This window comes from Folsomia candida, unplaced genomic scaffold (assembly GCF_002217175.1).
Source record: "Folsomia candida strain VU population unplaced genomic scaffold, ASM221717v1 Fcan01_Sc047, whole genome shotgun sequence".
NCBI classification, from domain to species: Eukaryota; Metazoa; Arthropoda; class Collembola; order Entomobryomorpha; family Isotomidae; genus Folsomia; species Folsomia candida.
In genome coordinates, this window is record NW_019091239.1 from 871,028 (window position 1) to 891,525 (window position 20,498).

At 35.5% G+C, this 20,498-nt stretch overlaps 5 protein-coding genes across 5 annotated transcripts; 4 read left to right on the forward strand and 1 right to left on the reverse strand.

Annotated features, from left to right (window-relative positions):
* Window positions 1-291: 291 nt before the first annotated feature.
* On the reverse strand, window positions 292-4,993 carry LOC110861909 (probable cytochrome P450 4ac1). The gene is made up of 9 exons (XM_035845088.1): window positions 4,727-4,993; window positions 4,138-4,244; window positions 3,088-3,276; window positions 2,920-2,998; window positions 2,605-2,734; window positions 2,141-2,186; window positions 1,745-1,842; window positions 867-1,290; window positions 292-609 (listed from the first exon to the last, which is right to left on the reverse strand). The coding sequence occupies exons 3-9, from the start codon at window positions 3,221-3,223 to the stop codon at window positions 440-442; spliced, it is 1,083 nt and encodes a 360-aa protein (XP_035700981.1). The 5' UTR covers window positions 3,224-3,276; window positions 4,138-4,244; window positions 4,727-4,993; the 3' UTR covers window positions 292-439.
* Window positions 4,994-7,695: 2,702 nt separating this feature from the next.
* LOC110861950 lies at window positions 7,696-9,177 on the forward strand. Its single transcript, XM_022111087.2, has 3 exons — window positions 7,696-8,177; window positions 8,259-8,477; window positions 8,877-9,177. Exons 1-3 carry the CDS (start codon window positions 7,763-7,765, stop codon window positions 9,023-9,025), a joined length of 783 nt encoding a protein of 260 aa, XP_021966779.1. The 5' UTR covers window positions 7,696-7,762; the 3' UTR covers window positions 9,026-9,177.
* Window positions 9,178-9,795: 618 nt separating this feature from the next.
* On the forward strand, window positions 9,796-10,891 carry LOC110861943 (peptidoglycan endopeptidase RipA). Its single transcript, XM_022111079.2, has 3 exons — window positions 9,796-9,938; window positions 10,018-10,170; window positions 10,240-10,891. The coding sequence occupies exons 1-3, from the start codon at window positions 9,890-9,892 to the stop codon at window positions 10,782-10,784; spliced, it is 747 nt and encodes a 248-aa protein (XP_021966771.1). The 5' UTR covers window positions 9,796-9,889; the 3' UTR covers window positions 10,785-10,891.
* A 925-nt stretch (window positions 10,892-11,816) lies between these two features.
* Window positions 11,817-16,006, forward strand: LOC110861910. The gene is made up of 5 exons (XM_022111044.2): window positions 11,817-12,220; window positions 13,793-13,984; window positions 14,061-14,192; window positions 15,313-15,480; window positions 15,808-16,006. The coding sequence occupies exons 1-5, from the start codon at window positions 11,891-11,893 to the stop codon at window positions 15,943-15,945; spliced, it is 960 nt and encodes a 319-aa protein (XP_021966736.1). The 5' UTR covers window positions 11,817-11,890; the 3' UTR covers window positions 15,946-16,006.
* Window positions 16,007-16,525: 519 nt separating this feature from the next.
* Window positions 16,526-20,463, forward strand: LOC110861928 (zinc finger protein 26). The gene is made up of 7 exons (XM_022111061.2): window positions 16,526-16,935; window positions 17,259-17,587; window positions 17,659-17,743; window positions 18,080-18,523; window positions 18,612-18,817; window positions 19,673-20,081; window positions 20,315-20,463. Exons 1-7 carry the CDS (start codon window positions 16,635-16,637, stop codon window positions 20,326-20,328), a joined length of 1,788 nt encoding a protein of 595 aa, XP_021966753.1. The 5' UTR covers window positions 16,526-16,634; the 3' UTR covers window positions 20,329-20,463.
* Window positions 20,464-20,498: the final 35 nt, after the last annotated feature.

The following is a 20,498-nucleotide window of genomic DNA, read 5'->3' on the forward strand; positions in this document are numbered from 1 at the left end:
ACACAAATTGCATGATGCTGATCGCCTTCGCAAGTCATTCGGTTTTAATTGGAAATACGTTATTCAATCGTTGCAAATAAAGTGAATTTATGTAACACCGATGATAAATTTATTTGCGTAGTTAAATTAAAACGAATAACTTCCGTGAGCTGATTTTTTTTTCATGACCTTTAATCCCAGGTGGGGAGGACGATTATAAAATTGTGTGACCGATGGGTTGATTTGATTATTTAATTATGCAGATGTAATTTGCAATGTATATAATGCGTGGTATGCTGTATTTGTCCGGAATTTATGTCGTAATAAGTTAGCATAGGACGCGAGAGAGGATTTATTGTGTTCCATTCCCAATTATGTATCTGCATTTTTTTCGCATGGTTCGTTACAATAATTTTGTCTCCTAGTTTAAAATATTGCGTCATGAACTATCATATTTAAATTATGCGAGCCGTCGTTTCAGTTGGATGCTTAAACCGTCCTTGTATTTTGAGAATGGCATGTACTGGACTTCCGTCTTTTCTAGGGGCTTTTTCATTTTGGTTAAAATTTCGTACTTGTACAAGATCTTCGCTACGACAAACTTCATCTGGGGCATGACGTATTTTTCACCTGAAATATTTAATATTTCTTCAAGTCATGTGATTAAGAATTTTAATGGGGAAAATTATATCAATTTTTCAAAAAAATCCAAATTATTATTAAAGTTGAAAAAAGTATTCATGCATTTAATGTATTATTTTTCATCCGTTCTCAATGAACACGTTAATGTGAGAAGGTTTGTTCCTATCTAATATTTTTCGAATTTGTTGCATTTCATTTAAAATTTTCAGGAAACTTTTTTGCACTAATTTGCATATGTAACTCACCGATACAAATGCGTTCCCCAGCACTGAACGGGAGGTAGGAATAACGATGCCGATTAAGCACATTTTCCGGAAGAAATCTCTCCGGGATGAATTCACCCGGTTTCGGGTAAACTTTCGGATCGTGATGAACCGTTAAGAGTGGAATGAAAACGTTAGTATTTTTCGGAATTACGAGGCCATTTCCGACATCCATTTCTTCCATGACTTTCCTAACCAGGGCGGGAACGGGGGGAATAATCCGCATCGTTTCTTTCAACACCATCGCAATGTAGGTCAACCTGGAGACATCCTCGGACCTCATGACCACGTCATAGTTGTCTCCGATGACACGTCGCGCCTCTTCATACGCCTTCTTTTGAATGTCGGGATTCTGTGCGAGAAATATGAACGCTTCGCATAGCACAAAATCCGTGGAATCTACGGCCTGACAAAAGTTTGAAATATTATTTCGAAAAAATTGACGACCTTTGAATTTTCAATTTACATGCAAATTTTTTTTTATTTTGAGGCAAGTCACCCAGTCCGCGGTAACTTTGTACATAAAAGGGACAAATTTTGTAAAATAATTTTACAAAGTCTTAAAAAATAAAGAAACGCTGTTCATCTGAGGATGAGTAAGTTTACAAAAATTTGTATGCTAATTAATTTTCTTCGGAAGTATTTGTAAACCTTGTTAGCTTATTGGTTTTGACTCAAAATCCTCAAAATTTTTGAGGATTTTACGAAGTTCCCAAGGACTGGGTGAATTGGCTCATTACTTGTAAAATAATATATGTCGGTGATCTGCGTAAGTAGTTTACATATTGAGAATGAGCTCATGGAAGTTAAAAATTTTTCAGAATTTTAGAGTTAATGTATTTTATATGAGATAAACTTACGGCGGCTAAAATGTTCAAAATTTGATGGAAGATTTCGTCCGGATCAGTACATTTGGTGTAGAGGATGTTCATGCACTTCATCCTTTCTTGAATTACGCCTACAAACATATTTTTATTTGTTAAGACATTTTTTTACATTACTGTTAACATTATGTGAAATAATTTAATTTAATAGGGATATTCATTACGAGTTAGCAAAAAAAAGTTTGCAAGTTCACAAAAACTTTTGCCATGGAACGAACTTGCGCTCATTTACATAGTTCATAATTTTATAAAAAATTGTGTTTCTAGATATACAAAAATGCGAACTGTGAATACCCCTATTACCTCATTCCGTTTAAGCATAAACACTTTGTAAACTGTACAATAAAATAGTAGCCGGATTAACTTGATTACCATTTTTTTCGTATTCCTTCCAATGTGCCATCTTCTCTTGGAGCAACTAAACAAACACCAGGCTATTACATAAGTAATAATTCTTAATTGGTTTAAGTTTCTAGATATTGAAGTTTCTTGATTTTTGCAAATACATGATCTGATTATTAATCACTGATTACATAATATGTAATTGTTAGGTGAGGCTGTACATAAATGTATGTACAAAATTGTGGTAAGCATTAATTCCCGAAAATTTTGAGTAAAAAGTAAACAGGTGGTGTTTCAATTTTTTTTGTCATAACAGTTTTAGACATATGTAGCTTAAACTCTGAAAAACTTGGAGTTTTTTCTACTAATTTCGGAAAGGTCTAGGCATATTTTTATCGGAGGAAGCTCCTCCATCAAATAAAAATATGGCTGGACCTGGGGGAATTAAGTTCAATACATATTGTTGTGGTAATCTTCTCTGCTTATCAAAGCACCTCTTGGTTAAGATACTTCCTCATTGTGGCGAAGGCTAGTCGCATTTTTTTCTCGTATCCAGCCAAATGCCAGAGCGGACGGAAAGAAAACCAAAGATTTACCACTGGATGACCAGCCAAGTGCGCGGCCCTGAAAACGTACCAAAATATTTTAAAGTAATATCGTCAGAAATCATATGCATAAAGAAAATATCCGGTCTTGGAGCAATTTTTACTTTTGCGGTAACAACCGGAGAGTGACAAATATCTACATATCACCGTGAGAAATAATGACCGCGAAACTCAAAGCTATCAACTCAATTTATAAACACTTACGTCTGAAACGCCTCATAGAAACCGGGAAGGGACTTTTTATCGAAAATATTAATTGGTACGGGCCAATCCAAAATTGTCGCTGAATGTGACAATAATACAAAAAATTTTAAAATCCCGTTTTTTTAGTTCTAAGGTACGTACATATGTAAATTTCTAAAAAAAACTTACTGAAACCCGCCCCCGTCGTAAATTTGCCAAACATTCCGTCGATATGGAATTCCTCGCCAGTGACGCATTTTTCCTCCAGGACGGCCATTAGATATTTCAGTTGGTGGTGAAACACTTGGAGAAAATCCGCATTCATTACCTTGCTCAGGCCAGGGTTCAAATATTTCCGTTTCGTTTTCCACAGTTCGTCTGAAAAAGTGTAATACTAATTGCAAATCTTACATTTCTTACATATACAGTATCTGTACACATGGAAATTTTAACTCTGTAAAGTAAAATCTACATAAACGTATGCAGGGGCTAAAAGAAAATGTAAAATGTAAAAGTTTTTGTCGAAAATTTTCAGGATTACGAAGCCATCTTGAAGTGAATAATTTTTAATTTGCTTGATAGCGCTGTCTCATTTATTAAAATTTCTAGGTGACATTTTTTTCAAAAATTACCTGAGAACTATTTGAAATTATTGGAAAAAGTCAGCGTAAAATGTCTTATTATTTACAGCTTCGTTACTTTAAAACTTAGCAACATTGCTTGCAATTAGTAAAGCATTTTTTGTTAAGGAGGGAAGCAAAGGGTTGACCAAAACGTCACTCTTCTCCAGACTGGTCGGCGATGTCAAAATTTTCTGTGATCAAATTGTTAGCAAATTTACATCTCTGTCGAACGTAAGCCAGAGACGCATTCGAATATACAGGGTGGTTTAACTGTCAGGTTACAATGGAAAATTTTTCAGTGGGAAAAATTCGCAAATCTCCATTAGTTACCGAAATTTTGCCTCTGAAATTCAATACTTGAAGAATTTTGTCATCAGTGTTCCATAAGTTTTGATAAAAATTCATACAAATCTCAATCCCAAATTCGTAACTAATGGAAATTTACAAATTTTTCCCATTGAAAAAATTTCCATTGTAACCTGACATTTAAACCACCCTGTATATATGACAATATACATGCATATGTACATATGTAAACTTCTACGTTTTGCGAAATTAGTTTGCCAACATAAAATGCCAGCATTGTCATATCTACATAAATTGATTTTTTAGCTACCTGCACTATCTCTGCATCTTTGATGAGTAGATAGGGTAGATGGCCTCCCCACATGCGGGAGATTCCGTCCGAAACGTTAAATGGTGTTGTTTTTGGGTCAAGAATATCTGAAAATAGAAATGTGCCTTTGGAAGTGTTCAATAATTACGTGTAGTCTAAAAAAAATTTAATTGGAATCAAGATTAGAAAATACTGATATAATGACATTCGATAATCCTAAATGTGTGAAATGTAAGAAAATTTTGAATTGAAATTGCTCTGGAAATTTTTTAAACACATATTTCCAGCAAGGGTCCAAAACTTTTAGCACAATATTTAGGCGATTCAAACACTGCTGGAAATTAGCATTATTAGCTAGTACGTAAGTTTTGTACATAAAATAATTTGACAAACTTTATTTACAAAACAAAAAGACACCCACATGATCTGATCTAAGTAAGTTACCAAAATTTTATAAGCTCATTATCCTTAGAAACATGTCTGAAATTTTGTCCAAGTTTCTAGGTTTGTAGGTTTACGGAATTTACTGTTTTTACAATGTTACCAGGGCCTGCCTGAATTGTCTTTAATTTTTTCAAATAAACCTTACATCTTCCATCCAGCAGTGTTCGCACGGCGGCGAAAGACCCGATAAATGGGATGTAGGGCACGCCAGGAAATCTATTAATTTTCTTCGCCACTGATGTAAAATGACATTGGTAGTAGTGCCAGAACAGTAGAAAAATTAAGGAGGGAATCACAATTTTCAAAATTATGGAGAAAAGTGGAAAACTAGGAATTAAAATTGTGGAAAATTCTGTCTGATTTTCAGTCGAGGTTAAACATTCCAGATCCATTTTTCCACTTGTAATCTGGAAGTCCTGTGAGAAGATTTGGGTCAGAAGCGAGCAAAATCAGGAATAAATACGTGGTGGTTGAATCGTTAAAATAGATTATTTAACAAATAATTGTTCATATTCATACACTTTGTTACCTTAACCTCCATTGGGTACCAAGCAATAAATACGAAATAAACGGGAAATACAGAAATATGTATGCTTCAAATATGTATGCTTCAAATTTCAGGCCATCAAATTACTTGTAATGATGACCACACGATCATGTAATTTGGAGGGGAATTTAATTTAATGGTACATATGTATACATGTACATTGTATATAAGTACATTGTACAATTATTCGCAAATATTAGATTTATGCTGAGCCTTGTGACGTGCAAGAGCTTAACTAGGCAGTTAACAATTAACTTAAGTTGATACAATCATACTACCTAAATTTAGGAAAAACCGCATATAAACGTTACTGCACTTACAAGGGAACCACAACTACTGTCCCATCTAGATTTCCTTCGGAATAGCCTTAATCGACAGATAATTTTGTGAAACTAAAACTTTGTCATAGAACATGCGGTGCAAAATCGCGTTTTCGCGAAATATTTGGCGAGAGTTGCACCAAAACCTGCCATTTTCCCAATGCTTTTAACATAGCCACCAGCCTTTCGAATGATGAAATGAACCTTATGGAATATTGATAAATTATATGTGTACCCGTCCGCGCAATTTCAGCCCGATCACGAATATGCAAAAAGTGATGCAAGCATTTGCCAATTTTTTGCAAATTGCAAAAATCGGATAAACTTTCGCAAATTTGAATTCTTCCTTCCTTTAAATTCAACAAAACTAACAAGTTTAACTAATGTAAAATACCAGTTTGTTACTGCAAAAATTTGCAAAAATTGAAGTTCGCAATTTTTCATTACTATTTTATAGAAACTAAAAAAACTCTCATTTACATACATATGTACGAATGAAGGGAAAGCTAATTTGTAGAACAACTAAAAAATCATCACGATAAACAATAATAAACATTGCAATTTTTTGCAACCTGAAATTTGTTTGCAACTTGCAAAAATAAATATTGCAAATAATTTCTAAAAATGCGTAAAAATAGACTAGAATTGGTTATTTTAAATAATTTTCATGAAAAATAGCAAATTTGAATTTTTGCAAATTTTTGCAATAACAAACTTGTATTTTCCATTAGTTAAACTTGTTGGTTTTGTTGAATTTAAAGGAAAGAAGTATTCAAATTTGCGATATTTTATTCGATTTTCGCAATTTGCAAAAAATTGACAAATGGTTGCATCACTTTTTGCATATTCGTGATCGGGCTGAAATTACGCGGACGGGTACATATACAGTAATTTTTCAATGTTCTATAAATTGTATCATTCGAAAGGCTGGTGGCTATGTTAAAAGCATTGGGAAAATGGCAGGTTTTGGTGCAACTCTCGCCAAATATTTCGCGAAAACGCGATTTTGCACCGCATGTTCTATGGCAAAGTTTTAGTTTCACTAAATTATCTGTCGATTAAGGCTATTCCGAAGGAAATCGAGATGGGACAGTAGTTGTGGTTCCCTTGTTAGTATAGGGCTCATATAACTTCATGCATACATACATATGTATAGTTATTTATATTCAACTCTGGTATATATTTTATGCATCTTGCGTTCTCTGTAATTATATATAATACTAAATTTCTTTATGGTCGCAGTTAAATATGCAGTTAGCAAATATCCAAGACACCTTGTAGACTTGTACGTATGTATGTGTGTATGCATGAGTTCAATGATATTAAACCTATTTACTTATCTAATATGTATGTAACTGCACCGATAAATGTGTATTATACAACTGCATTTATGTACTGATGTACCTTTGATGCAATATTTATAAAATTTAAGGTGCATATAAATATGAAAGTTGCAAAATATTTGTGCCAAGCGTATACTAAGATACGGTTGAATTACTCGATTACACGTTGTGCGAGTTAGATATACATATATAGACATATATACACATATATAAGGCGAAAAACTCCCAACTAAACATGAATGAGCACACAAAATGTGCCATTCTCGGTGACAATTTTTTTTACATAAATACATATTTAATACCTAGCAAGTCTAGGTAATTATCAATTTCTCTCATGTATGAATTTAAGGCTGAATAAATTAATCCACGAGGAATGACTCGTGGCATGAAAATTCGTGAATATCGGATCGTTAGTCTCATTATAGTTTTCGTTTTAAAATATATTAAGCACATGGATAAGATCAAGATGTTTCTGTCCCAAAAACATTGGGACTGGACCACTTGTCCACGTTTTTAATTTTAAAATGCTGTATGCACGTAATTAAATCAATATAGATAATTATTTTATGAAATTAAATTTAATAATAATTTTTTTAAATAGGAGTAAGAAATAATGCCAGGATGGTCATGCATATATTTACTATCGGGAAGTAACAAATCTATTGTGACTTTCTTACCAGAATATTTGTAGATATTCCTGCACGTGCAACTCATAACTTCTCTTCGCCACACGTTACCCATTGTTTAATTCATTACACGAAAATCATTTCTACTTCAGTCACCATCAATCATTTAAAGCAATTGTCACATCGATGATCGAACCGTTATCTATCCGTTATCAAAATAAACCTTCATAAATACGTCAATTAGTGCATGTGTTCCTCAGAATTATTGTAATAAGCAACCTTCCCACAACCAGTCGCCCCAGTGCAAGGACAGCACAACCAGCGCGAACTTGACTGAGAATAATCATGGCGTCTTCTCTTCCTCTTCTAACTTTTATCCTTTTAACCGTGCACTTCGCCCTGACCAACTCCCAAACTTGTTCATACTACACCGATTTGCGCATGAACGGGAACACGATGCCGGGTGGAGGATCACAACCAAGTATCCGGGCTTGTTGCGAAACTTGTAACTCGTTTCTCGACTGTGCCGTGTGGAATTTCCGCCCTAATATAAATGGGAATGGGACCTGCACCCTGTACAGTTATCGGATCAATACGTCTTCCGAGCCGGGAACGTTTTGCGGGTTTAGATCCGCAGATCTAACAACTCATACAGCATCTCCAACGACTACGACGGCATATACGACAACTGATAATCCTACGACACCCCCAATTGATTCGTTTTGCCCGCCAATGGGAAATTATACGTTGCCACACGAATGTATGTATGCAATAATAATTTGCATGTTAAAGGTCAATTTTAAAATTTGCATTTAAAGTAATTCGTACGCTGCATTTGTAGGGGACTGTACCCTTTATATTTCCTGCGTTGAAGGCGTCGGGACAGAATTGAGCTGTGAAAATGGATTTTACTTTGATTTTCCCTCCCTGCGCTGCAAACCGCATCAAGAAGCGGAATGCTTCCATTCTGCCACACCACCTCCAACTGAGCCACCCATGACAACGGACGATCCATCGGTTAACTGCCCACCGGAAGGGGGCGCCTTGTTGCCACATTTAAGTAAATAAAATTATGCAAAGTACCCGCCCTAAAATTCCGATTAAAATTTACGAAATATTTTCGTTTACCACTGGGTTACATTGAGGATGAGCAATTCAATCTGATGCTGTTATAATGTAACAAAAACACTACGGAGTTGTAATGAATTGCCATAAAAGGGTATTAATCTATGACACGACCTTGCAGTAACCTAAATATTAAAATACGACCAACTTGGTATCCATGGAGTGTCACGTTTAAATTCAATGAATGAATTTTCCAACCTTAGCATTTTTTGTACATATAATTACAGTAGAATTCCGCTTCAGTTAGCCGTTACTTAAAGCATTTTTATACAAAATGTTCTTAAGCTAAAAATATGATACATAAATCACCTTTTTAATTTTGATTAATAAATAGGTGACTGTTCTATGTACTACATGTGCGCTGATGGGTATCCTATTGAAATGAAGTGCTCATCAGGCCAGCTATTTGATCACATACTGCTTAGATGTCAACCGGAAGCAGTTGCAGAATGTTACCCAGGATCGAACTTCGAATATGTATAACCGTGCATATTTACATACTCATACGTAGGTATACATAGGTAATTTTCATATCTTCAAACTTCATTAAAAACTTCATTATTTCTGATTTAAAAATCAAATTAATTCGTTGGGCGTATGTAATAAATAAATTGGCTAGATCTTTTAGACATATGTACAACTTCGTTGGACGGTTAAATTGGCACTCATTTCAGAATTTCTGGCCGCACTGCAGAAACTTGCAGAATTGCAAACAATTACATACGTAAATAATTATCAATATTGCAAATCTAATCGGACTTACTTGCATTCCTAAATACCCGTAATTACTTACATGTATGCTATACCCATGGGTATTTATATATAAACTTACATATATATGTATGTAAATTGTATACCGCAAATATTTAAAATTAGTAATATCATACCGGATTTACTCGCATTTATACAAATGTACCAGATGTAAAATCTAGTCTCAGTTCCTGGAAATGATCATAAATTACAAAAAATGTCATTGCGGTCTAATTTGGTAGTGAAATTAGTGTCATTTATTTGATTAATCGGTTATGAATACATACAAATACGTAAAATAAAGATTATCCAACTTATTTATTAACCTTGGACAATAATCCGTAGATTATGTATCAGTTATATATTTACATACACGAATATGAATTTGCACATTTGCAAATATGTTTACAACCCGGATTTAACATTCCTTGTGACCCCTATGAAGGATGACGATGATCAATACAACAATTAAAGTCGACACCATAGCCTGTTTGTTTTAGGAAAAAAATTGGTATAAAAACGCGAAATTGTGCAGAGCAACGACCATATTCTTAAGTTTGCATGTATGGAAACTTGACTTGATTCAAACAGGAGGAAATGATATCAAAAGTCTGCCTTGCGATATTCGTCGCGACAAATTTAGCATGTAATTATATATTTTTTAAGTAATTATGTTTATAATTTCGATAAAATTTATATTATCTTTAACGCATTTCATTTTTTAGTCGGATACGTGCAAGAAGACCCATGCAAAAGTTATCCTGGGGTATGCAAACCAAAAATTGAATGTCCACAGGGTTCCCTTGCCAAGATAAATGGGCGCTGGAGCTGTCCCAGCAGTCCGGATGGGATCGAGTGCTGTCCTTCCGGGGGTGGAGGTAAGAAAAATTTCCCGCTTTTGTTTCGAATTTTAATATCATGCAAATTTACAAATATTTGGTAACCAGGGTACAAACAGGAAGAACCTTGCACGAGTTACCCGGGCGTTTGTAAACCGAGTAGCGAATGTCCGCGTGGATCTCTGGCGAAAATAAATGGTCAATATTCCTGCCCCTCGTCCCCCAATGGGATTGAATGCTGCCCCACGGGCGATGGTGGTGGGGGTGGTGGTGGCGCAGGCGCTATTGTGGCCGCGGCGCGACGCCAAATTGGACAACCGTACGTGTGGGGTGGGGGCAACAAGGATGGTCCGACAAACGGGGGTTTTGACTGTTCTGGACTTTCGCAGTATGCGGTTTATCAAGGCGTGAGAAAAGTGGTGCCACGAACGGCGCAGACGCAGTATGATTATGGGGGATGTGCCAGCGTACCGCTGGGGTCGAGGCAGGCGGGGGATTTGATTTTCTGGGGGAATGGAAGCGGGGTTTATCATGTCGCGATAGTTTCCGGGTATAATACGGTCGTGTATGCGCCACAACAGGGAGAGAGGGTAAAGGAGGGGCCACTTTATAATCAGGGAGAGTTGAAGGGTGCGGTCCGTAGGTGTTGGTAAATACGTATGCATGTAATTAGGCAATATGTATTCACCTGTTAATAAAATACTGCTGTGTATACAGATAATCATCTGAAATACGTGATTATTAAATTTTGTGTCTGTAATTATGAATTAATGATTATTAATTCATACATAGTCCGTTAATCACGATTAATTAATCATGTATCCCTCATATTTGCATAATTCATAAATTTTCAGCAATTGGAGTAAGTTAAAATTTGAGACGGAATGTATGTATTTATAAAGTGCTTAAATATTCAAATTTACCTTAATACTAAATAGTTAAAATAATTATACTTTAAATTATGTCACTAATAAAAATTGACGTCTGCTTATCAGATCAGAAATACTTGCCACACATGGACTTTTATTTTCCAACTAAATAAACATTGTTGCAGGGTAAATCTCACCTTTTTCATACATAACGGGAAGCTTACATAATTTTGTGTTATGTAAGTGCGTGCCGTCGATTTATCTGTGGTTGGCAGATCCATAAAAATGCAAGGCATGAATGATTCCGGCACTCGCTATTTATGACAAGGACCTCAGATAAAGTATGTCTTCGATTTTCCAAAAAATTATAAACCCCTTAATCTACACTTTTAAAAATAATTGTACCCTTCTGAAAAGTCAAGGCCCTCTGAATTCTAAATTAAGTAAACTATACTAAGTTCAGAGTAAGGTTGACTTAATAAAGAGTAAAGTTTACCCTGGATTTTGTATAGTTTGCTTAATATGGATTTCACAGTATATTTACATAATTTTCAATAGGGTGATACTTATTATTTCTAAGAGTGTATTTATTCCCTCGTGACAATATTTAACATAATAGCATGTCCTCGCTTATCAAATTGATACCCTACTTTATGAATGATCCTTTAAATCTGACATTACTTACGTTTAGCTCCACTGACTCCTAAATGATTTTATGGAACGTCATTATCTCACGCAATGGAAAAAGTCGAGGCACATAGAAATCCCGAGTTTTCCTGCATTTTAACATGTCATCTTCTTACGACAGGATGGATTCTTTCCGTCATAAAAATAGTGGTGCATGGAAACTTAATAATTTCAAAATTTTACTAGTTTTCGGCACCATATTAATGTTAACGTATTACGTGTTGTTTTTTAAATGTGAGACTGCAAAGTTTACGCGTGTTGGGGATTCTTTGACAAAATATTATAAATCTTCACGACTAGAAGAAGATCGTTTAAACGATTTAGAAACGAGGGAGGATATGGAGAAGTACATTTTTAGTGAAAATAATAATTCCAATTTGAGTCAGACTGATCCCATAGTTTTGAAATATTTGAAAAAGTACCATTTACATAATGGGATCGTGCCTGGGAGGAAGATTCACTACCCGACGGTGGTGAATGAGCTCGATTTGTATGTCGATCTCGCACTGAGGAAAGTTTTAAAGGATAAAAAGGTATTCCATTTTACTTGCTTTACATATTTGGGCGTATTCATCTCAATGTCATATATATTTTGCAAATTAGTTCTGCAAGTATGTATTTTGCGAAATAAAAATCTTGCTGGATAAATTTCCTAGCAAAAATTTCACACTTCATACAAATTTGGAGCTCAGAAACATCAAATACCAAAACTAATTTTTAAAAATTAAGTTTTAACCCTTAGCCATGGGAGACCGTTTTAAAACGTTTTACACTTTTTGCTTTAATTCGGGAGACCGTGAAAAGCCGTTCACAAAAAAAGTCTCTGTCTTCGGGGTCAACGGCTTTTCACGTTTTCACGTTTCCATGTCAGGTGCGGGACAACGGATATTTCCGTGGTAAAAATTATTTAGCTGATTCGGGAAACGGCAAAACACGCGGGCACTAAAAACTAAAATTATTAGGGCCTTGGTTCAGAATCGTCCGTGGTAACACTAGGTCAGTTTCATATAACTTCGCCCCTGCTTTGCATTGGATGGGTTGCATGTAAAATTTTTGACTCTGGTTTACTAACTGCTAAAACTATTCAAGAAATTTATAACATAAAGTTATTGAGGCCAAACCACACCCGTCTCATGTAATCTTGGTTTTGCCAGGACATGTTCATTTTTGCTAAATTTCAACGTTGATGAAAAACTAGTAGGAGAAATTAGTTTTGGGTTTTCCCAGAAGCTCGACAAATATTTTGGTTAGTACACGAACTATCTCAGATAATTTATAAAAGTACAGGGGATTATTTAAGATACAAAATATGAGGTAAAACCAGCGTCGCCAATAAATAAAGGGTTATATACACCTTCTATCAAACTCATAAATTATCAAATTGATCTCCACGTCAAGATTGAGGTCGTGGCTGCATTTAAAAATTAAAATATACCAAATGAATGCATATAGTTAGTCAGAACTAAGATCTTGATCCAAGTTAAAAAAAACCCTTATGCAGATCCACAAACATGTGTGGTTTGGGATCAATAGCTCTATTTTACGAATGTCTTGAGTAGTTTTGCATAGTCATAATTTTGCACCATAGTCATACTTCATAACTCTAAAATTATCATGCAACTTTGCTTTACAATGTTACACTTAAATTTTAATACTCATCATATTTATTGACGTTGTCCCGCAGCTAATTTTCTCCTAACGTGTTTTGCCGTTCTCCCGAATTGAGAATTTATAGAATTGTCCCGAATCTACTCATATAATAAAAGTTTCCAGATTTAGAACTTGTCAGATTTTAATTATTTTTTTGGCTTCCCGAATGATGACAATTGTGGTCATCGAAACGCCCCGCAGCAACGCCAAACATAGTTACCGTTTCTCCTCGGCTAAGGGTTAACCCTTAAATTAAAATTAGATGATTTTGATAATAACCCTCCTGTGCAAATTTTGCACAATATTTGAGTTTGTAAATTGCCTATTTACGATTTTTTTTATTTTCGAAATAAATGTAACTGATTTTTAATAACGGATAAATTTTCGGTTTTAAATTGGAAAAGTGTTCCTGCATTTTCGTAAAACTTGAAAAGAAGTTTTTATTGTATTTTTAGACGGGCGGATTTTTTGTCGAGTGTGGCGCTAATGATGGAGAATTTATGTCGAATACGATCGCTTTAGAAAAAGATCAGCAATGGAGCGGGCTGCTCATTGAAGGGTCGCCATTATTGTCCAAAATTTTAAGGAGGAAGCGAAGAAATGCTTGGGTGGCGGATGTGTGTCTAACGGGAAGATATCCAGAAAGAGTACGGAATTAGTATACAAAATTAATTGCATAATTGTAAAATAAATCAAAATTTTGAAATTGGATTAATTTAACAGATTGAATTCTTAAAACATAAAAACACCGCGGAAGACTGGCGTATCGGGAATGGAATTGGTAAAATAAATCCTGGAAATAAGTATGAAAAGCCGCTTCTGAATTTACCCGATACCGGACATTATTTGGATCACGTAAGTATGTATGAAAAATAAACGGTTGAATTTACTCGGAACTTTGTAACCCAGCAAGATCCGTAAATAATAAGCAATACAATTTTTATAAACTTTACAAAGATTACGAAACAAAGTCAAATTTCACATAAATCAGTCAAAAACTTTACTGACTGAGGATGAGCTGTACATATGTATTTATGTATGTATGTATATTGAGAGTGAGACAATTAACCAATTAACGCAGGCTTTGATAACATTGTAAACTTTACAAAATTTTATAAATATGTATTTCTAGAGAAAAAAAGCTTACACATCTTTGTAAACTTACTCACAAGGGACACTCACGACCTGTCGTTTGAGTCCAGGGTACCCACTATGTTTTTTAGAATCTACTAGGACCCCTGATGAAGGATTCATTCATATTTCCGTGTATAACTCATATTTGGCGCCATGGCGTGGCGCCAAATTCGCCAAATTTGATGGTTTTTCATTTTAAAACCGCCATAACTTATGTAATCCTTGGCGGATTTCCAAAATTTTTGGCAAAAATCATAACAAGGAGTTCAACTTTCGTATTCTATGAAATTTTTTCTAAAATTATCGCTTTTAACTTTTCGCAAAATTTCGAAATTTCGGGTTCGTCGAAAAAATGCTAAAAATATCTCAAAAATTAAAATTTTTTTATTTTTATTTTTTTCTCTAAAATTTCGACTTTTCTGATCATTTTAAGCATAAAATTTTAAAAATCCGACATAAACTGCAAAAGTTATGGGGGTTTGAAATTGGTCGAAAATGCAAATTTTTAAGTTTAGCGCCACGCCATTGGGCTAAATATGAGTTTTACACGGAAATATGAATCCTTCATCAGGGGTCCTAGTAGATTCTAAAAAACATAGTGGGTACCCTGGACTCAAACGACAGGTCGTGAGTGTCCCTTGTCAGATCTAGAGTGTCTTTTTTATCTTGTAAACGTTTGCAAAATTTCATATTTTACACGTTACCAATAATGACTGCGTAGGTCGCTCATTAATTGGGTAAAAGTTTGCAGATATTCTTTCAAGGGTTCCAAATATTCCATTTAATTGCCACCGGAAACAATTGTAAATATTTTGCATTAATTTTATTCCAAATATTTTAGGGATTTCTTCCAGAAGATTACATCTCTGAAGGAATGATCTCCTGTTTCCCGTTATATTCCATCCTCTCCGCAATTAATGTCAGCACGGTGGACTTTTTCAGTTTGGACGTCGAGGGACACGAGTACAAAGTGCTTCAAGGAATTCCTTTCGACTTGCTCGATATCAAGGTAAATATTTAAATATTTACACTGTTAGAAATCTGGTAAAGTCGGGCAGGAACATTTGGAATTCTCGGTATTAAGGTTTCTACCGCTTGGTATTAAAATTATGCCTGCCCAAAAAAGTTTGCTACTCAAATGGTAAAATTTTAATATCGAGCTATTTCTACAGTGATACTTATCAATACCACTTTAGTAGAGTCATACATGAATACTGCTTGGTATTATTTTAATAATGGATTTCTATTTAGATAAATAATGATGCTCATAGTCAGAAAAATGCGGTCTTAAATTTTAACGAATTTTTAACACTTTTTTTCATTTTTTAATTATCAGGTTATAATTGTAGAACACGCAACGACGCCGGAAGGAAAGAACGCTATTAAAGATTTAATGGTAAAAAATGGCTACAAGTTGTACATGAATGGATCAAATGATTACATTTTCATTAAAAAGAATTATCTCGTAGAGTAAATTTAGTAACGACGTCGTAAATTACAACTTGTAATTAATTATTTAAATTGGAAAATTTTAAATTATGCGAAATAAATATGGAATTACTTATTAAATTTTGATCCCCTTAATACAAATTTTTAATACAATTTTTTTTGTATTAAGGATCTAGGTGACATGCTTAAAGTTTTTTTAACCCATGCAAATTTTTTCGTGATAATATAGCTAAACTTGCAAGGGAATTAGAAATAACTTGCATAAAGTAGCTAAATGAGATTGAATCTATGACTTTGACGATTAAGACACCTATCTCATAATCTAATCCATAGTTAATTGATAATTTAAATTGCATGCAAAACAAAAAAAAGCATGGATTTTTTTAATGAAAAGTTTTCCATGAATAACGGCAAAACAATACATATGGTGTAACAAGAGTTCATATATTCGGTCAACGACATACTTTTTTGATAATCTTGTTTAAAAAATATACATTGGTATGACCCTGTAAATTTGTAAAGATAACCTCTCTTATCAAATTCCACCCTATGGATGGATGCCATCCAACTTTTACTCTCCACAATACCCCCGGAAAATTGAAACCGCGAACCAAATATCTTAATCAACACATGATCTTTTTCTAAAACAAAAATAAACTCATAAATTAATTAACAATTTGAAATTATTAGTAGTAATTCAGTATTTTAATTATTATGGGGTCGACCTGTTTTTTCTGTCGCCTAAACTACCCCTCGATTGGGACGGAAAATAATATCCCCCTGTTTTTGACCTGTCTCTCCGCCGTTAACGTGAACTCGGTCGAAATCGAGGTCCTTCTCCACCTCGGAAAAGAAGATTTTCACGCCTGCCCCCAATGCGTCGCCATCCTGGAAAAAATCTCCTCCCACTTGTTCCAACTTGGTCAAGAATTGAACAATATTTACACAATTTTGCAAAATTGCGACGCAAAAGGCGCCAGTGAGCTGGATAAATTGAGGAGACAAATTATCCAAAGTATGTTTCAGAAACATTGTTTTTTTTATATTGTAAAATTATGAAAATATATGGGAATATTCATGGCAGTAATTTTGTAAAATTTGGGAACAAGCTGGTAAAAAGTTTGGAAAACTGTGAATCTATTTATTGGCCTGGGAAGATTTGCTGCTTTGATTTACTCTTAATTTGTAGTTTGGTACATCTAGAAAAAGTAATTTGCATGAATGTGTTTCTTTAGTCAAGCGCATAAAGCTTGTGAAGCATCTAAATATGCAAATTTACGCACATTTTCCTACATGACTTACTTTGCTACTTTATAAATTTTGTTATATCTTTAACAGATTTCGATCCAAACGTACACCTGAATTTGTTTCAGCCTGTTCCTACACCAAATAATGATGACCCCACCAACGTGGAGGATTTCGCTGACCCCATTAAGTCCGAGATTAACCCCGAAGGTTATCCTGAACAAGACCAAATTGACCTCGAACTAGTCAAGGTTGAAGCGGACGGTGAAACGGAAGTCGAACTGGGTGATTTCATCCTCTTTCCGGACGACGTTGAGCCTGATTACGTACCTGACACTGATCCCCTCGATTCCTTGTCCTCTCCTGAAGATTGTCCCGTGGATGATCCACTCGCAGACCCTCCCCCTGCTCGGAAGCGACGAGTAATTTGCATGCATCTTCTACAATTTATCGCATTTATTCCGCGACTGACATATTTATTTTTCATTCACAGATGTCATCGCCACCAGAGCCAAAATGCAAAGTTGCGAAAACAGCTACCCCAGTTATCACGGAAGACCATATAGCCAAACTTGTTGGTATAAATAGCTCAAAAAAACTCCTAAGCATTCTAATTTAGCGGATTTAATTGTCAAACATAAATTTTTAAAAATCTGGTATAGTATAGTGGTGAGGCGGGTATTGACTTCTCGGTATTAAATTTAATAAGCGGTACCAACTTAAGTTGGTACTGCTTGGTATTAAAATTACGCCGGTCCGTAAAAATTTCCTGCCGATATGGTAAAAAACTTTAATACTATTACTTATCAATCCCACTTCATATATGAATACCACTTGGTAATATTTAATACCGGATTTAGAACAGTGTAATAATTTCACCCAGTTTACAAGGCTTCTTGTTACTTTCTCCTTAGAACGTCTCCCGTTCCAGTGTCACATTGAAAATTGTTGCCAACTCTTCGAGACGAAAGAACTGCTCGAAAAGCATACCAATCTCCGACACACTGTCCACGCTTGCGTCACGTGCAACATATTTTTTCCCCTCGTCAGCCAACTCGACCGCCACATCGTCACGGTCCACCCCGAACAGCCGAACCCTTTAAAATGCCCCACGTGCGCAAAAGCCTTTACGAAACGACACAATTTCAACAACCACGTCAAAAGGTGTCACGTTGTCGTGGAGGAACCCGACGCAAGCAAGTTCCCTCGAATCGGCTGCGTGCAAACGTCCGACACCACGTGGACGTATCTCGACGTCGCGATTTCTCTCGTAGGCGACAAATACGTCTGCAGTCGGTGCGACTGTACAAGGCCGACAAAGGCCCTGCTCATGACCCACATCCGGTCCCGACATACGAGTAATTTGCATACATATGTACATATAGTTTTTGCGAGTGATTATTTCCTAATTATATGTAATAAAGATGTCCTTGTTTCATCTTGTAGCCCACCTCCCCTTTGCATGCGGCTTTATCGGGTGCGGTTGGCCTTTCGCGAACCAACTTCTGCTAGACGATCACCTCGCCAAATCCGGTCACGGAAGAGAGGCTTGCAAATTCTGCGGAAAATTATTCTTTAAACGTTACATGGGCGAACATGTCCTTTCCGTGCACGAGGGATCTAACCGATTCATCTGCCAGACATGCGGAAAGGTAAATAGCATTTTTCTGGAAATAATGGGCAAATTCACGTCAATCTTCGTAAATCCGTAACCATGCCAACTTACGAACTTTTAACGAAACTTGAAGTAATTTTTGTTTACAAATTTACAAAACCTTACGAAGCACGATTAACTGACATCGTTTCTATGGGGTGGTGCCCCATACGGTTGCGACAAATGGATTATTTTTTAGAAAATTTTCATTTTTTAAATCGTTGGGGCAAAAGTCCTTTGGTTTGCCCCAACGACTTTAACCTTGAATAACTTTTGAATAGGCAGACAAAGAGACTTAATTCCTGAGGATGAAATCATCCTAATTTTTAGCTTGATTTTTTAAGCTAAAAATCTCGAGTGTACTATTTCGAAAATTAAAATGTTTATTTTGAAGAATATCTCCAAAATATAAGTTTTTCAGGAATTTCGAAGCCAATTCTTATCTCACAAAATTTTATGATATCAAACTGATCGTATTATCTAGACCGATCGATTGACACCCCACTGGAGGGTGTGAGATCCCTTGGTCCGGATTTGACCTAGGGGGTCATCTCAATCCTCCAACTTAGCAACGGTCCACTCACACCATTTTGTCAGCCCATAATAATTAAAATTTGATTTCTTCAAAAATGAAAATTTGTGTTGGAAACAATTCATTTGTCGCAACATGTATAGAATGATAAAGTGTCAAATAATATTGCTTACGAAGATGTTAGTTGGTTCGTAAGTCATCTTCTTAAGTTTACGTGGTTGCGAATTTACGAAGGTTGACGTGAATCGCTTCATTGTCAATTTTTTTCTTTAGTGTTATTTCGATCGGCCAAATTTAATTTGTGCCAATTTTGTCTTCCAGGGTTTCCACACACAATATGCCTGCACGAAGCACGAATCCTCCACGTGTCCCACCCGAAGTGGTACGAAATCCACGAAACTAACTGCAGAAGAGAAATCTAGACTACGCGCCGCCCGAGAATCAATTTTGGGGCAGGAAATCGTTTCAAACCCGTGCAAACATTGCGCTAAGATAATTTTTGGGTCATTGGCGTCTCTTTCGTGTCACCAGGACAAATGTCGCCACGGCGTGGTGGCGAAAGAGGAGGAAAAACTTGGCCGAGGAATTTACCTTATCGGTGGCGTCGTGGAAATCGCCACGGTCGTCGTTCTTACGGATCCGCAAGTTCTCAGGTTAAAATGTAGCGCGTGTAATAAAACCTTTGTCCACAGACCGGAAGCCGTAGCGCATGTGCAGGCTCATCATTGTGGTAATTTTTAATATATAAGCAGCTTTGAAAGCCGTGTAAACTTTGTGATACGATTTTGAATTTTCCATGCTTATTTTTGCATGGAAAATTTTTCAACTCTTAAATTTTGCATACCAGTTCCGTGAAATATTTCGGACAAATTTCGGGTCTTTTAAAGTTTACAGTTTCAAAGCATCGTGTACATTATTTTTATTGAGATTTTTAAATGGCGTTTATTTTCTTTGAATTTTCAGGTCAATCTTCTTAGCTCTTGTAGCAAGCATTAAAGCCAAATTGAACCTAAACTAACTTTAGCCTTAATTTGTACGTATTTAAATATTTTTAAATTAACATTAAAAGAATAATTGATATCAAATAAATCATGATATCCGCTTGCTCCCAAGTGTTTCCAGTTTTTCAAATGATGGATGCTCGCAC

What these genes read in the sequence shown, in the direction of transcription:
- LOC110861910 (XM_022111044.2), top strand. Translation starts at nt 11,891, where the DNA reads ATGTTAACGTATTACGTGTTGTTTTTTAAATGTGAGACTGCAAAGTTT. An exon ending in CGGGAAGATATCCAGAAAGA is followed by an intron (nt 13,985 to 14,060) that starts GTACGGAATTAG and finishes TTAATTTAACAG; the next exon opens with ATTGAATTCTTAAAACATAA. An exon ending in CCGGACATTATTTGGATCAC is followed by an intron (nt 14,193 to 15,312) that starts GTAAGTATGTAT and finishes CAAATATTTTAG; the next exon opens with GGATTTCTTCCAGAAGATTA.
- LOC110861909 (XM_035845088.1), bottom strand. Translation starts at nt 3,223, where the DNA reads ATGAATGCGGATTTTCTCCAAGTGTTTCACCACCAACTGAAATATCTA. An exon ending in GGAAGTATCTTAACCAAGAG is followed by an intron (nt 2,187 to 2,604) that starts GTGCTTTGATAA and finishes GTGTTTGTTTAG; the next exon opens with TTGCTCCAAGAGAAGATGGC. An exon ending in TGGGGAACGCATTTGTATCG is followed by an intron (nt 610 to 866) that starts GTGAGTTACATA and finishes TAAATATTTCAG; the next exon opens with GTGAAAAATACGTCATGCCC.
- LOC110861928 (XM_022111061.2), top strand. Translation starts at nt 16,635, where the DNA reads ATGGGGTCGACCTGTTTTTTCTGTCGCCTAAACTACCCCTCGATTGGG. An exon ending in CCATATAGCCAAACTTGTTG is followed by an intron (nt 17,744 to 18,079) that starts GTATAAATAGCT and finishes CTTTCTCCTTAG; the next exon opens with AACGTCTCCCGTTCCAGTGT. An exon ending in CATCCGGTCCCGACATACGA is followed by an intron (nt 18,524 to 18,611) that starts GTAATTTGCATA and finishes TTCATCTTGTAG; the next exon opens with CCCACCTCCCCTTTGCATGC.
- LOC110861950 (XM_022111087.2), top strand. Translation starts at nt 7,763, where the DNA reads ATGGCGTCTTCTCTTCCTCTTCTAACTTTTATCCTTTTAACCGTGCAC. An exon ending in TTATACGTTGCCACACGAAT is followed by an intron (nt 8,178 to 8,258) that starts GTATGTATGCAA and finishes CTGCATTTGTAG; the next exon opens with GGGACTGTACCCTTTATATT. An exon ending in CGCCTTGTTGCCACATTTAA is followed by an intron (nt 8,478 to 8,876) that starts GTAAATAAAATT and finishes ATTAATAAATAG; the next exon opens with GTGACTGTTCTATGTACTAC.
- LOC110861943 (XM_022111079.2), top strand. Translation starts at nt 9,890, where the DNA reads ATGATATCAAAAGTCTGCCTTGCGATATTCGTCGCGACAAATTTAGCA. An exon ending in CGTCGCGACAAATTTAGCAT is followed by an intron (nt 9,939 to 10,017) that starts GTAATTATATAT and finishes TTCATTTTTTAG; the next exon opens with TCGGATACGTGCAAGAAGAC. An exon ending in CTGTCCTTCCGGGGGTGGAG is followed by an intron (nt 10,171 to 10,239) that starts GTAAGAAAAATT and finishes TTTGGTAACCAG; the next exon opens with GGTACAAACAGGAAGAACCT.